The 14659-nt window shown below is 41.0% G+C and overlaps 1 protein-coding gene across 1 annotated transcript in view; it reads left to right on the top strand.

The window, feature by feature from the left end:
- The window catches only part of ext1b (exostosin glycosyltransferase 1b), a 127908-nt gene extending 114107 nt beyond the window's left edge, over positions 1-13801 (top strand). Inside the window, exons 8-11 of the mRNA XM_075450177.1 lie at positions 5252-5341; positions 7075-7235; positions 8167-8338; positions 9271-13801. Coding sequence (XP_075306292.1) covers positions 5252-5341; positions 7075-7235; positions 8167-8338; positions 9271-9456 — 609 coding nt within the window. The 3' untranslated portion in view covers positions 9457-13801. The remainder of the gene's footprint in view (positions 1-5251; positions 5342-7074; positions 7236-8166; positions 8339-9270) is intronic.
- Positions 13802-14659: the final 858 nt, after the last annotated feature.

Genomic DNA, 14659 nt, shown 5'->3' with positions numbered 1-14659 from the left:
AACATCTAACATAGGGACTGGGACAGAAGTTTGTGTTTACATTTATGGTCTCTGTGGCGATGAATTTTTATACTTTATACTACTGCCATCCCATCTGTGTTTTTAGTCCAACTGATCAGAGATTGCATTGTAGTTGTAGCTGCCATTGTTTTGTTTTTTCTATTTCCTATTACTGTTTTAGCTCTTAATGGCGTAAATAAACCCGGGAGTTTGACATCACAGACATGTGAAAAAACAAAAAGATATTCTAATATTAAAATAAATCCTCCTGTGGGCATTATAATATTAGAGATAGTTGTCATCTTTGATTAGAGAAATGTTTCCTTTCCGAGTAACCAGAAGTAAACTGGTCAGTAATGTGAAATAAAAGCTAAACTCAACATGTGCTCTCAGAATCTGAATGTACTTGTGTTGATACTAATAATAAACCAACAAGGGGGGGTGTAAACCACCATTGAAATGTTTGCTGGTTAGCTGTCCACATGTAAAGAAATGCTATTTTTCTGTAGTTTGTTTCAATGTAAACTTGAAATTAAGTCATCTCATGTGTCTGTTGAAAAAAGATAGTGAATTCAGTTAATTGTGTGTACATTTAAAGATACAATTAAGGACATTCAGAAGCTCTGGATGTCTGATGAGAGCATCTGCATCTCAACACAAAACAAACACAATCGATTTGGAGACTTTTAGAAGCTCAAAAAGTTCTTTAACTCGGGTTATATGCTTCTCTTAGGACAGACACTAATTTATCTGTATGGGTTGCTGTAGTAACAACGTATAGATGAGAAACTATATAATTAAAGGTAAAAGGTTCCTTTATATCTCCGCCTGTACAGAGGCCTCTTTCCAGACTTTTGATCTCTATTTTGTCCTCAACAATCCTCTGTTAGGAGCAGCTTTGAAGCAGCATTGACTCTGCTGAGCACTGCTGTTGCTCTGGATTTGACTTTGTGACTCAGTGACGCATTGTTGGCGAAGCAAAAGGCTCTCTAAAACTTGAATGGCCGGTACGTTAAAACATAGGTATATCTGTGAAAATGCAATCTTAATCTCTCTTCCAACCACGTCGAAATCTGGTTTGGAAGTGAAAAGAAAAAATTGTATTTCGTGTGCATTTCTTTTTGATGTCAACAGTTAGTAAAATAAAAGTGGATACAATGGATATGCCAAAAAACACAGTAAACATGACTGGTTTATGGTAAAGAGGCCATTAATCTTCTGTATTTGTACATAACATAGCAGCAGTTGTATGATGTTGTTAGCCTGGCTGACGCGTCCACAATCTCGATGAGATGGTGGTCTGGGAACTAGGTGTGCATTTTCTCGTATTTGAGGCGTGGTTTACGAATGCTTAGAGCCGTTTATTGGGCGCTACGAATGTCTATCAAATGACGTCAGGTTCTTCCCATGCTGCTTTGCGCGCGATTCATAGCCAATTGTATCACTTATACCAGATGACGACAGAAATTTGACGAGGAAGAAGAAAAAAATGGAAAATAAAAGTAAACTTGCGCTTTAAGCTACTTAAATTGACAACAAAGTAGGCCTATATGCTATTTTCTACATGAATTTTTATGTTGTAGAGTTGTGAATTTATTTTAATAATGGAGAAATTGAGCAGCCTTGCTTTGTTGTCTACAGTAGTAGATCAACCCTCATCTTACTTTGAAGCTCCCAGCTCCCAGAAGTGACGTCAACGAAGCTTTGGCAGCAGAAAAGCTATCAGGCTTGTGTTGATGATAATAATAAACTCCTGGACTATGTACAAACTTCCAAATGCATCGTTTGTGAGTACAGACCATATTTGTACAACTGTAGAAGTTTGGTGTCATGACATGTGATTTTAGTGTGGTAATTTTGGAGATACTGCCAGGGTCCGTTAGCGCTTGTACTAAGCTATTCGGGATAACTCGGTAACTCAGCTGATGTTCAGCCAATATCGGAAAAACTTCGGGTGGGCTACTTGGCTGGATGTCACGGTTCAAATGACCTTAGGGTGAATCTACTCCGAAACACTTTCTAAGGCTGCATTGAACGGTAACGTTGTGTCCGCTGTCATTTTGGATTAACGCTCTACAAGCTTCGGTGTAGCGCATAGACGTCGTCATCGTCTTGCTGCCCCCCCCCGTTCTGTGATTGGTTCCCAAACTCTAGCAAAAATAAGGGCGGTGGTTTCCAGGCTGACTTTGCAGTGAGAATGAAATCGAGCGCAAAGCAGCATGGGAATTCCCAGGCTATGATGTTGTTGGAGTCATGCTACTTATTTAACTGGTTGTTGGAGCCCTCTTATTTTTTATCATACAAACTAAAATCTTTAAGGTTTGGACATTTTGTCATTTAAAAAGAAAGCAAGTAAAAGACATCAATCTGGCTGTTTGAGTACTTTTTGAAACTCTTTGCATTCTGTGGTACTTTGATAATAAAAGTAAACTTGAGTCGCAGTTCTACAGAGGATAACAGGCCCCATGCTGTGTGATAACAAAGCCACGTGTTCTTGTTTTTCTTGGGTTTGTTGCTGTTGTGGCCATGATTAACTGAAGCGCAGCAGGTAAATGACTGCGAGCTTTAATAGAGAAAAGAGGTCAGCACTGACCATGCTTGGATGTAAATGTAATAGGTTTTCGGTGCAGGTTGTTTTTTTTGTTTTTTTTGCAAGAATACATTTAGTTTGAAGAGGCCTGACCTTGGGCTCTGTTGAATAACTAAATAACAGGCTTTTCCAGGCTCCTAGTGTGAGCATTTACATGGATCAACTGTTAATGTGGAAGTGCGCGTAGCAACACCCATTTAAGCCATCCATTTGTGAGCCGTTTGTGTGGGAGGTTGCACACATCCAGTTTACAATATGCACACTCATAGTTAAACGAGAACGAGTCAGACTTCCCATCTAAATATCCTCAAGATGTTGATCTTTCCATCCACCCCACCAGGCCCCAGACACCACCATCTCTGCTTCCGGTAAACATTCAAGGCCAGCCATGTATTACAGTTTGGCTTCATCTGCCATAAAACTAGGATATTCTGTTTTCAAAAGAAAAGTAGATTTGAACCACATGCATAACACATGACTCACACAATGCCTCTGGTTCTGTGTATGTGTTTTTATTGATTTTAAAAGAGAAAGACGACCCTGCAGCAGTAATGGAAACTTGTATCAGCACTCTGTCACAGTTGAAAACAACAGGGCACTCCTGCAGTAAAGCGCAGGATATTGGCTTTTCTCTTCTCTTCTCTTCTATGCACTGCTATTTGTTGTTGTCATGGCTAGTTGTCTCAACTGAATCCCATGAACACGTGAGTAACCATTAAATATTGCATAGAGCAGATATTGGAGGCTAAAAGAGTTTTGTTTTTCAAAATTGGTAAAGGTGGATCTACGTCCAACAGTGGATCTACTTTTTAACAAAAGGTTGTGACTCAAAGGAGCTGCATCTCTGCGTGGGTGTACTTATTTACAACAAAACTTGAGGAAGAGAATAAAGATAACTCTTTGTCATATTTGCTGAAAGTGTCACTATGCGCAGACAGTAATAAATGAGGCAATATGTGGAGGGGGGGGCTTCTCTTGCTCTTCAATGCAGTGCAATTTATAAGAATCCACAGTGCCTGCGTGAAAACAACTAATCAGGGCTAGGAGAGATGTGTAAGCTGTGTTAACCGCTGCCCCTATTAAAGTTGCTGTGATTACTACTCTGTTCAGGCATGTCAGTCAACTCTGCTAAGACGGGCAATGGGGGATGAGCTGAAGCACAGCAGAGAGGGGGCGAGGGGGGTACCTGCAAGCTGCATTTGTTACAATTTTCAGTCCAAGTTCAGATTTAAGGCATCTGTAATAATCAGTACTTTCAGATGAACAAATGTTCATATCTAGTTGTGTGTGAAAGGGTTCACTCGGAAGTATTGTGAATTTTCATTTAACTGCGCAATTTTTAGCGCATGGCTTCTTCTGGCTCAGTAGCCTATTTGGTGCGCTTGTCTTTAATTTTAGTTTTCTGATTTGGTCTCGCCACTCTCATTGCATTATTTTGCAGCCAATTTCAGCTCCACAAAAAGGGGGGGGGAAGCTTTCAACACCAACTGTGTGATAAACCAAGTTAGCAGTTAGCTGATGAGTAATCAGAGCATGTAGCAGTTTAAAAGTTTTTCTGTCCAGACTTGCAAAGCTATCCAACAGACATGTGCTGGCTTCAGCTTGGTTAATGGTGCTTTTGTTAGACCACAGCAGACCCTGCAGAAAGTCTACATGAGTGACCTAAGCCATTGTTAGCTTAACATACCTGTGTAATGATGTCTGCATCAGACTGCGGTTATTCTCCTACAGTCATAGTTGGTGGCAGAGTTCCAAACAATTGGGATTTAAAACAAAGGTTACTTGTTCTAGGAGTGAGAAAAGCGTTCATAGAAGACATTATCGGTGATGGCGTATATGACCGTCTGTTACAGTACACATTTTTGTTTCACTGGGGCACTATAGTTGAGCAAAGCCATATGCCCTGTAAATATGGCAGACCAAGGGGTCCAGTCGCAGTTTGTGCTGTTTGCGTGGCCTCTTTGTGTAGATACATTTCTTGTGAAGTGCGCAGGTTACAACAGGATGCACAGAAGCTGCAGTTTAGGCTACATTGTAGGATACATGGGTCTATATGAACCTGCATTTTAAGGATAGTTTTTTTTTTTTTTAGCTTCAGGCAACAGTCAGTGTTTCAGATCCAGATTCGGACTTTCTCTTTGTCATTGTTTGGACGCAGATGCATTTTAGAAAGTATATGAAGGTTAAATCATCATTAGAAGGTACTCGGGTCAATAATTTGCTCACCCAAATAAGCAGTTCGAAGTGAGGGGCCAATGTGCCGGCCAAGTCAACTCGAGTCAACAGAAAATAATTTCCTTGTTAAAATGAGACCATTCCTTTATTTCAGGTACAATATCTCATAATTAGAAAGAGACTCTCATGAAATGTTTCCATGGAAACATTAACATTATGCTAAAGCAGGTTCAGTGGGAACGGTCATCAGTCTGAGTCAACATCTTCAAAATGTTACTGTTTAATTATAAAAGGAGCAATGTGTTCATAAGATTTCACTACCCAAGTGCTTTTCAGATATTTCCCTTGCCTTTCCGAACTGAATAGCTGAATCTGAAATATAGGCCATCCAGCCAAATAATCATTTATTAATGTTGCTGGGAGAATTCAGCTGTTCTCAATCCAGTGATGTGGTTTTAACTTTGCGTTCTGTGTCTCTCCCTGCAGGTCATGAGCAGCCGCTTCCTGCCCTATGAGACCATAGTGACCGATGCCGTCCTCAGCCTGGATGAAGACACAGTGTTGTCCACCACGGAGGTATCTCAAAACTTAATAAATTTAAGTAGAATCAAAATGCCATTTTCTGCCTCTCTCATCTTTTCTGCAAAATCTCTCCCCATGCACCAAACGCTACTCTCATTGCATTTTCTCTCAATTCTTTTTTATCTTTGTGTCTGTTCCTCCCCTGAGTTTTCAAGTTCTCGCTCTGTTGCGCGATTTTCAAACTACTCTAACTCTCACTCACTCTCTCTTCTCGACTGACTTCCTGCTTGTATTTCCTCCTTTTTATTATTATTTTTTTAATTATCTATCTCATGTTGTTGGCTCTTGTAATCACTCCGTGCCTCTCCAATCCCCTATTTGAGAGCAGCGCTGTTATGAGGCATTTTTATTCCACATGCTGTCTGGTCTGTTCCTGCTTTTCCGGGGGCATGTTCTGGCACGGCACCACGGGAAGCCAGATGCTGCTTTGAACCGCACAGAATTAGTTTGTGTGGATCAAGATGGCAAGGCAGAGAGGGAAAATCCATCCCCTAAAACTAAAGCCACCTGTGTTACTCACACGAACATCAGTGTTTAGATCAACTTATCTATTACTCACACTTCCTCAGCCTTAAAAGGGGAGGGTGAGGAGGAGAAATATCTGTCAACAATGATGCTTTTGAAATGAATTTTTATGGGGTTTTTTTATTGGCTTCCCATGCTTGATCTCTCTGATGACTCATATCATCTTGGCTCATTTAAAAAAGAAGGCGGATGGATAAATGTAATCACCATGTTTATTTACATGTATGTGGTAATGTCAACAAAAGCGATTTACTTTTGTGATTGCCTATACAGTTTGTATAAATTCATGCAGAGAGAACTCCTAAAAATAAGCCGCAATGTTGTAGAGTGGGTCGTTTTAAAGCATTCTCTCAGTACAGCATAATGTGGAAATATGTGTTGTAATACAAAGGGAGCTGTATGAGGAGCCGTTCAGGCCTTTTTTGATGCTTTTGTCTAATTATTTGATTGAGCGCTTTGATCGTTGCCACAGAAGTTGACTGCAGGCAGCTGCTTGGAAATAGACGGCCTTGTGTCTGACGAGCTTCTGCCTCTTTTGTATTTTCACTTAAGCGTGTGCTTCCTTTGTTAGTTCGCCCTGTAGTCTCTTTCATTCCCCCTTTGTGTTTTTCATATATAAAATACTGTAAATAGATATAGTTTAGCAGCTTTGGTTAAACAAAAGAAAAAAAATAGCAAGAAAACATTCCACAGCATCACTTCTCATGGGTTTGTAATTCTTTAGTAATACCTTGAGGAATGTCTTTAATAGTGTTAATAATTTGTTCTTTAGTTTTAGGACATGAATAAGAGCAGTTATTGTTTGTTTAGCTGTGAAAAAGATTCTTCTGGCTCTTGTTTAGCCGTTCAGTTTGGTATTGACAATGTTGACAATCCTACGGTACAGTAAGCTGTCAGGTCTAGATAAATAAGTTGTTTTTATAAGTTAGACCACATAATGCAGGTTTTTCCCAAATGGGTCCACTAGAGCATTAGAGCTGCGACTACCATATTGTTTTTTGTTTAGTTTGATTCTTCACATCACATGCTGAAAGACTACCAAATGATATGAGATATAAAAAAATAAAAATTAAAATAATATAAGTATAGTACCCATTTTAAATAGTTCTAATAATCTATAACTTTCCTCCTGAGGAAACATATCTTCTATGGATGCCATTGTTGTTGATATAAATGTAAAATCTGCGTTTGTGTTGGTTCAGGTGGACTTTGCGTTCACCGTCTGGCAGAGTTTTCCTGAGCGAATCGTGGGCTACCCGGCCCGCAGCCACTTCTGGGACAGCAACAAGGAGCGCTGGGGCTACACATCCAAATGGACAAACGATTACTCGATGGTCCTGACTGGCGCCGCCATTTTCCACAGGTACAGCACCTCTTGCACCCTACACTGTCTTCCTCTTCTGATCCCCACAACATACCTCCAGCAGTCCATGTAGAACACCTCGGCTCGGCTGTTTTCTTTTACACTCCTTACCTCTGCTCTGTTCTGTGGGAACACAATTTTGCTACGCTCTACTCTCCAGTGTTCGCTTGCCTTTCTTTTTATAGAACCCTTTGATGCAGTGATCTGGAAATCATAAAGTAGAAGTGATGTTCAGTGAAGCACAGCCTCGGGAAACCAGTGTTTTGACACTGACTACGTTTCATCAAAAAATGTCAATTTGTCTGCTCCACAGCCCTCCATAGTTCTTACATTAAGTTAAACTAAAGCCCTGTCAGCTTCGATATGGCCTCACTCTGCTCTGATGAGACCAGTCCATTAAACTGAAGTCAGCCAATCATCACAGTCGAACGCTTAATCACTTTCAATAAGTCAGTCATTCAATCCATCCAAGAACTCAAAGTCATGCAATAAAACCTGGAATTTAACAGATTCTAAAATATGTGATGCATTTAGATAAGCTCTTTACTCAGTGTCTACTTGGACATATGCAGATGTTATACTAAACTAACCCCAACTTCAGTACAGATGTGTGGTTGTTGTTACTATGTTGTTATGGCTCACCTGTAAATCCATCCCCAGTCGGCTTAATTTGGCTTTTTTATTTATGTTTGTTCTTTGCATTCTTTTCCTTAGTTGTGTTGGGAATATGTCATTATTTACCCGAAGCCTTCTGCTGCAGGTAGTGCTGTTTGTTTGTACTTCTATCAGCTTAAAACTATGAGATAGGAGCTCCTTGCATCTCTAGATTCAAAGCGTCCTGACAGTGAGTGAGGATGATTAAATGTTAAATGTCAGACAGACAACGCTTGTGAAGACTGAGAGGTTGGTCCCTTTTCTCCTGCCATTCCAGGTACTATCATTACCTGTACACCAACTACTTACCCACAAGCCTAAAGAACATGGTGGACCAGCTGGCCAACTGTGAGGACATCCTGATGAACTTCCTGGTCTCTGCTGTCACCAAGCTGCCCCCCATTAAGGTCACACAGAAGAAACAGTACAAAGAGACAATGATGGGACAGGTAAGGGGGCCATGACTCTTTCACCACATCCAGATGGGATTAAACCCTTCGAACCTGTAGTTCAACATCATTTCTGTTATTTCAGAAAGGGCAACAATCAGTCCAGAATAGCTGGTATGCATCAATAAAAACCCTCCTACAGGAAATAGTTGAGCTAGTAACAATTTTACAGCATCAGATGAGGAAGTTGTTATATAACCCTCCTTGAATTTGTCCTCCCTTTTATGAACTCTGACTAAGTGTTTTCTTCCCATCCTTTGAGTGCCACAGCCTTTCAACTGGAGCGAACTCTTTCTGCTTCATGAACAACAAATTATTGTCTTAAAAAATTTTGGCGGAGTTGATGGGTAAACAGGAAAGTCACAAACGGCACAGAAGCCAAAAGAAAAGCACAAAGTTCACATCAGTTCTCCAGCCCTGCATCAGGGTTTCTCAGTTCAGGCTCCAAACCGCCCACATACAGATTATGATCCAGCTGAGGATTTATTGATATAAAACAATGGAAACCAACTTTTTTAGTTGCCAGGAAGATTATGATTATGTTCCAAATATGTTTGGAAGTGTATCTACGCAATTTATATTTTGGTTTTAGTTCAGTTTTACCTGTTGTTTTAGCTTTTCCAATTACATTTTCTATTGCAAAGTATTTCTTTTCATTTTGACACGTCTTAGTTGTTACTAAGTTATTGTTTTATTTCTTTTTCTCATCAGTGTGCACACACTGCCCCACGATGATAAAGCAAAACCAGGTTTTTCTATAAATGTCTGTGTGTCTTAAACACAAAAGTGAGGATAAAGCATTCACTGGTCCTTTTCAAAACAGTTGAGCTGCTGAAGGTGTTCTTTTTGAGGGATCTGCATAACATGCAACACCTTTGGGATTGGGCCTTGATTCGTTCTTAATTTCTCATCATCTTCTTCATTCCCACCAGTCTTCGAGGGCCTCTCGCTGGGCCGATCCCGACCACTTCGCCCAGCGGCAGACCTGCATGAACAAGTTCGCCAGCTGGTTTGGCGCCATGCCACTCGTCCATTCCCAGATGAGACTGGACCCTGTCCTCTTTAAGGACCAGGTCTCCATCCTCCGCAAGAAATACAGGGACATTGAGAGGCTCTGACAGGACCGCCGCCCCCTCGGGGGAGACCCCACACAGGGGGAGGCACGCGAGAGAGACTCTGTGGAGGGTAGGAGGAGTAGTCGGACGACAGCAGGGTGGACAGGGAGAGACACTGCTCTGTCTTCCACTCAGCACATTGCCAATGACCACAGCGCCGCTGCTGCCTGGACTTGATGCCGAAGGGGACGAAAAGGAAATCAGTAGACGGCATTTGGATAAGAAAACCACAAACAAAAAAATGCAGACAAAGACGAGTATACAAACCAATAAACATGCCAAACAGTACTGTATGTTTCAGAAATGTGCAAACACACAGCACACACTACTGACAACAAGAACTATTGGATAGAATATTTTTTTGTACAACACGAACAAGGACAACACTGACTTTCCTGCTCTGTCTGCACATGTGCAGGGTGGTAGAAGAGGGAAGGTGGAACCGCAAACTTGGCAACCCGTACTACCACAAATCCTACTGGTTGTCCCCAGCAACCCTCCCTCGTCTGCATCAGGACATAATACTGGACTCGCTATGGAATGCCTGTTTAATAGTCAAGGTTTTTTTGGTTTTTTTTCTGAAGAGCAAAGCAGTCATTATTTCCTGGTATTTTCAGCTATTCACACACATCCTTCAGCCTGATGTCTAACAACACCCCGTCTGTCGCATCCTTGGCTCATTCCTTGATGTGCTGATATGGATTTTCAAACAATCTATCTGCTCCCCTGTTATCACTGAGATAAGTTGGAAAAAACATTTAATTTTATGTCCCATTTTCCCCTCACTCACCACGTTCCTCATCTTTTTTCCCCACTTACTCTCTTCATCTTTTATTTCCTCTTTCAAGTTAGCTGTACTTTCACTTGTGTGAGTGAGTGTGTGTGTGTGTGTGTGTGTGTGTATGTATGTTTGTGTGTATGTGTGTGTGTTGAGTGTACAGAGCCTTGAAAAGTTGGCTCATCCAACCATAAGCTTAAGCGAAGTACATTTTCCCTCCGTTGGAACGAGTGAAATGAACATTTCTGGATGAAATGGAGCAGAACGTTGCATTCTAACCCAAACTCGTTTCACCCTTTTTTCTTCTTTTCTTCTTTTGCACAGTCTCTGAGCGCTATCCTTATAGGGAATAACATTTCATACCATAGCAGGTCTTTAGTGACCTGCATCATTTTAAAGGAGAGCTTTTAGTGAGAGTTTAAACACTGAGCGCATCAGTGCCATTCCGACATCAGGGTCTGCCTTTAAAATTGTTTATTGCACATCATGTTGCCTACATCAGTTTGAGATGCCTCGATGCTCTTGTGTTGAAATATTCTCATTAGTCCATTGTAGCTCTTTCTTCTGTTTTTCTTTCCCTTGACATATCAGAGGACCTCAGAGCCATTAAATTGACAAAAGGTTTTCTCCTCCATTTGTCAGGCAGAGATACATTTAGGCTTCAATTAAGTAAAGCTATTTCACTTAGAGAGCTGTTTTTATTCCCAGAGGACAGGCTGCTGATGAAACACTGCACATTAAAGGACTACTGTTTTGAAAACAGCGACCCACAAACATGACCTGCTGGCTGGTGCTAGCCTCGGGAGGACAGCTTCCCGAGTTGAACAAACCATCCCCTGACTAGCTCGGCATGTTAACATGACGCTAGACTTAAAATACGTGTAAACGTGTCGGTCCATCCAAAATCCAATGAAATAACGCTTCTCAAAACCGGATAATTTAACATTTATACGCTATCCTAGACCCAAATGGGCCTATGAGCTCTGTACATAACATTTAAAAAAAACAACAGTGCAAGTGTATATTAAAACAGCCAAATCCCCAATAAAGCTGCTCTCATTCACATGTTTTTCTGGGATGTTTTTTCAGATGGCTAAACGCAATAGAAATTGTGACTGAAAATCAGCCAATTAAGACCGCATGTCAACTTGCAGTCAATTAAAGCCTCTCCAGGCTGTCGCTCAACTCAAACAAAATCCCATTTTATAACCTCCTCTGCCAAAAATCACAATTCAAGTAACTAAAAGACGACGTCTGTGCCGTGATCTCACACGGAGGAAGTTGGAGGCTGCAGAAGATCTTGAACACGTTCTCATACAGTGGACGAACATCAGTCAATAACTCAATTATGCTTCTCTGCATGTATACTGGGACAAGTAAAGTGCTCCAGTTAAATAGCCAAGTCGAGCTGTAACCATATCTTAACACAACTGTGCATGTAACCATGCTGAATGTTACATTGGCCGTGCCTCTTCCTCATCTACATCTGCTGACATCCGTTTTTATCTACGCTGGACAGTGTGCACCTTAAATGATCTCAGAACCAGAACAAAATAGAATACTCTGCTATCTCGAGTTTTGATAGATTTTCAAATAGATCAGCTGTCTGAGAAAATGGCGGGCTAGCAGCTTAGCAGCCACGTGCTGTCAAAAGGTCTGCATGCAGCATGCAACACGTGCGTGCGTGCGTGCGTGCGTGCGTGCACTCACATATTTAGTCTGAAGACGCTTGAATGAAAGCAGTATGCTTTTTGTGGCCTTTCATTTCAGGTGGGCATTCAGGATGATCTCAGCCAAAACTGTACAGCTTCTTCATCACTTAGCTGTCATTATCAATTTTGATGTTTCACATTCAACTTTTTCTGCTGATTTGTTTTTATTTTGAGTTCAAGTCAAATGTATTTTTAAAAGCCTTTTCATTGTCAATCAAAGCTAGTCTGTCTCAGCATATCAAACCCAGTAGAACTAACATGTTTTTCTCCCCTCATTTCATTTGTCGAATATTATGTTTGTATACACATTGTATTTAAGTTTGGAGTGGGACTTTTTTTGCCAGGAGAGATTTATCCTTCGTTTAGTGTGGAGTCTCTAGAAAAAGCGTCCGAGCATCATGAGAATGTGATTTCTTGGGACAACATGCTCCTCATTTAGTCTGCATCTGGTCACGATTTCATCTTCAAATAACCGTGTTCTCTGAATCCATCTCAAGCCTTTTATGTCTGATTGTTTGAGTTACCGTTGTTGATCATCTCAAGAAAAAACCCTGTGCCCCAGCTTTGCAGATAATTCCCGCAAAAAAACACCAACAAACTCCAAGCCCTGCAATCAGCACTGTACATAGATATTTATTTTCTAAGAAAAAAAAGGAAGAAAAAAAAGAGACTGTACGATCTGAGACGACGCGACGAGAACATTAAGACTGATCCTGCATTGCTGAGGGGAGTTTGTGTTATTTATTCAGTTTATTTTCTACGTGCTGTGCACATCAGTCTACGCAGATGCCAATATACCGCTCATATTACGTCTCACTCTGCATCGGTTTTTCCCAGGGAAACATACATCACACTCTAGTGTTTTTCTCATAGAGAACAACCCAAGAGGGAGATAACATTTTCAGAGTCGTCACAGTAGTTTTAACTCCTGAAAAGATTGCATACACCAGTGATCTAGAATTGGATTGGGCCGCACCATCTTGGCTCTCCACGGGAGTGAAATTATAAAGTCCCAATAATGACTACACCAACTGACACATGGGAAATAATAAGCAGCTGGGTCCCCTGTACCAGATGGAAACATTTTCAGATTGTGCTGCAACATCCTCCCCTCATGCATTACAATAATGGGTCTGAGTCTGTGACACAGTTGTGCTTAAATTGCCTCTTTCACAGCTTAGCAGCAGAAAGTGTCCTATCTTTCAGTTGGTGTGGGTTGCAGTGTAATGCACGCCATGTTCGGCTCCCCGGAAAACCTTTGCATCTGCTGAAACGCCTCTGTCGTTTCATCAGGGGAAAATTATGCAAGTCCTAATCTTGATCTTAAACACAGATGGAAGAAAATGTACCCAAAATGTGCCAGGCAGTTAGTGTTTATAGTGGCCGCGTCGTGTGTGCTGGAAACGAGTCTGTTCTTGATTTGTGCCTTTTTATCAACAATTGAGTTCTTGACGCCGAGCACTGTCTGTCCTAAACTTGTTATTTCCAGTAGAGGGGAGGCAGCAGCACTGTGTGCAGGGACTGAACAACCCAACTTCATACACTGGATGAGTCACAGCTTCCATTCTCTTCCTATGATGCCCCACTTTCGTGTTGTGTTTGGACACTGTTGCTGAGGCGACAATGCATGACCACTTCCTGTTTCTGATCATTTATCAGTGATTGGTTGTACGACACAGCCAGTTGGTGGTAATAGCTGTTGATCTGTAAGGACTCAGTTAAGCCCAGCTGTCCTGATGCCTTCTCCTCTCCTACCTTGTAATTAAGAAAAGACTTTTATAGAGGCCACAAATGAAATAGATAAATGCCAATTTTGTAAGAATGATTTATAAAAAAAAATAAATAAAAATAAACTCATATTTGATTATAACTGCATGTCTTTGTGTCTTTTATTACATTTGTTCCTCTGAGAATGTAATTAAATAAAAATAACACTTCATAGCAACTCTACCTGCCTGCATTACGGTAAGTAGAGCACATGCAGTAGTGTTCCTCTCTGATTAGGGAATTCAAGCTAGACTGAACCGGCCAGAAGACCGGCCCATTTGAATTTAGTTGCACCCATACATGCAGGTCTAAATCAAGCTGCGACTGCATTATCTGAGCATGTTACTCCAGTGTGGAGGCGCTCGTTTTTGTACGATTGCAGTCTGACCAACACCGTTACATTCATTTTACAAGTCTAGTTTTGGTCAAACTAACACAATTTGTTTTGTTTTTTTTCTCTCATGTCATGTAAACGTGCCTAATGGGTCAACTCACGCTCATTAAAACATTTCCAGACTGTTGCTCTGTTCTAATAAAATCCTGATTTTTAGAACCGCTATCATCTGACAAACATCCCCATTAAAGTCACCGTTCGTAGAAACGGCTTCTTCACTTAACAGGGGATACCTGTAGCGGTGGCGGTCTATACCGCATGGGCACAAATGTCACAAACGGATCTGCATTTAGTACTTTAAAACACATTTCCAGTCTTTCTTCATTGCCAAAAATGATTGTGAAAAAAGGCATGAAATGCCTTCTAAAATGCTTTAAAGAAACCTTTACAGAAACAATAGAAAGGACATAGAAGAACTGTTTCTATCCGAGGATTCATTTTTCCTGCACACCAACACAGCTGAGACTATATGCTGACAAAAGGACTGATGTTTGTGTGTGTGTGTGCTTTTGTACACAAACTGAAAACATCACAGGGCAAAGCAGCACGTTTTCA

This window comes from Odontesthes bonariensis, chromosome 18 (genome assembly GCF_027942865.1).
Source record: "Odontesthes bonariensis isolate fOdoBon6 chromosome 18, fOdoBon6.hap1, whole genome shotgun sequence".
Taxonomy (NCBI): Eukaryota; Metazoa; Chordata; class Actinopteri; order Atheriniformes; family Atherinopsidae; genus Odontesthes; species Odontesthes bonariensis.
Note: the sequence above shows the minus strand (reverse complement) of the source record. Positions and strands in the feature narration are given on the sequence as shown.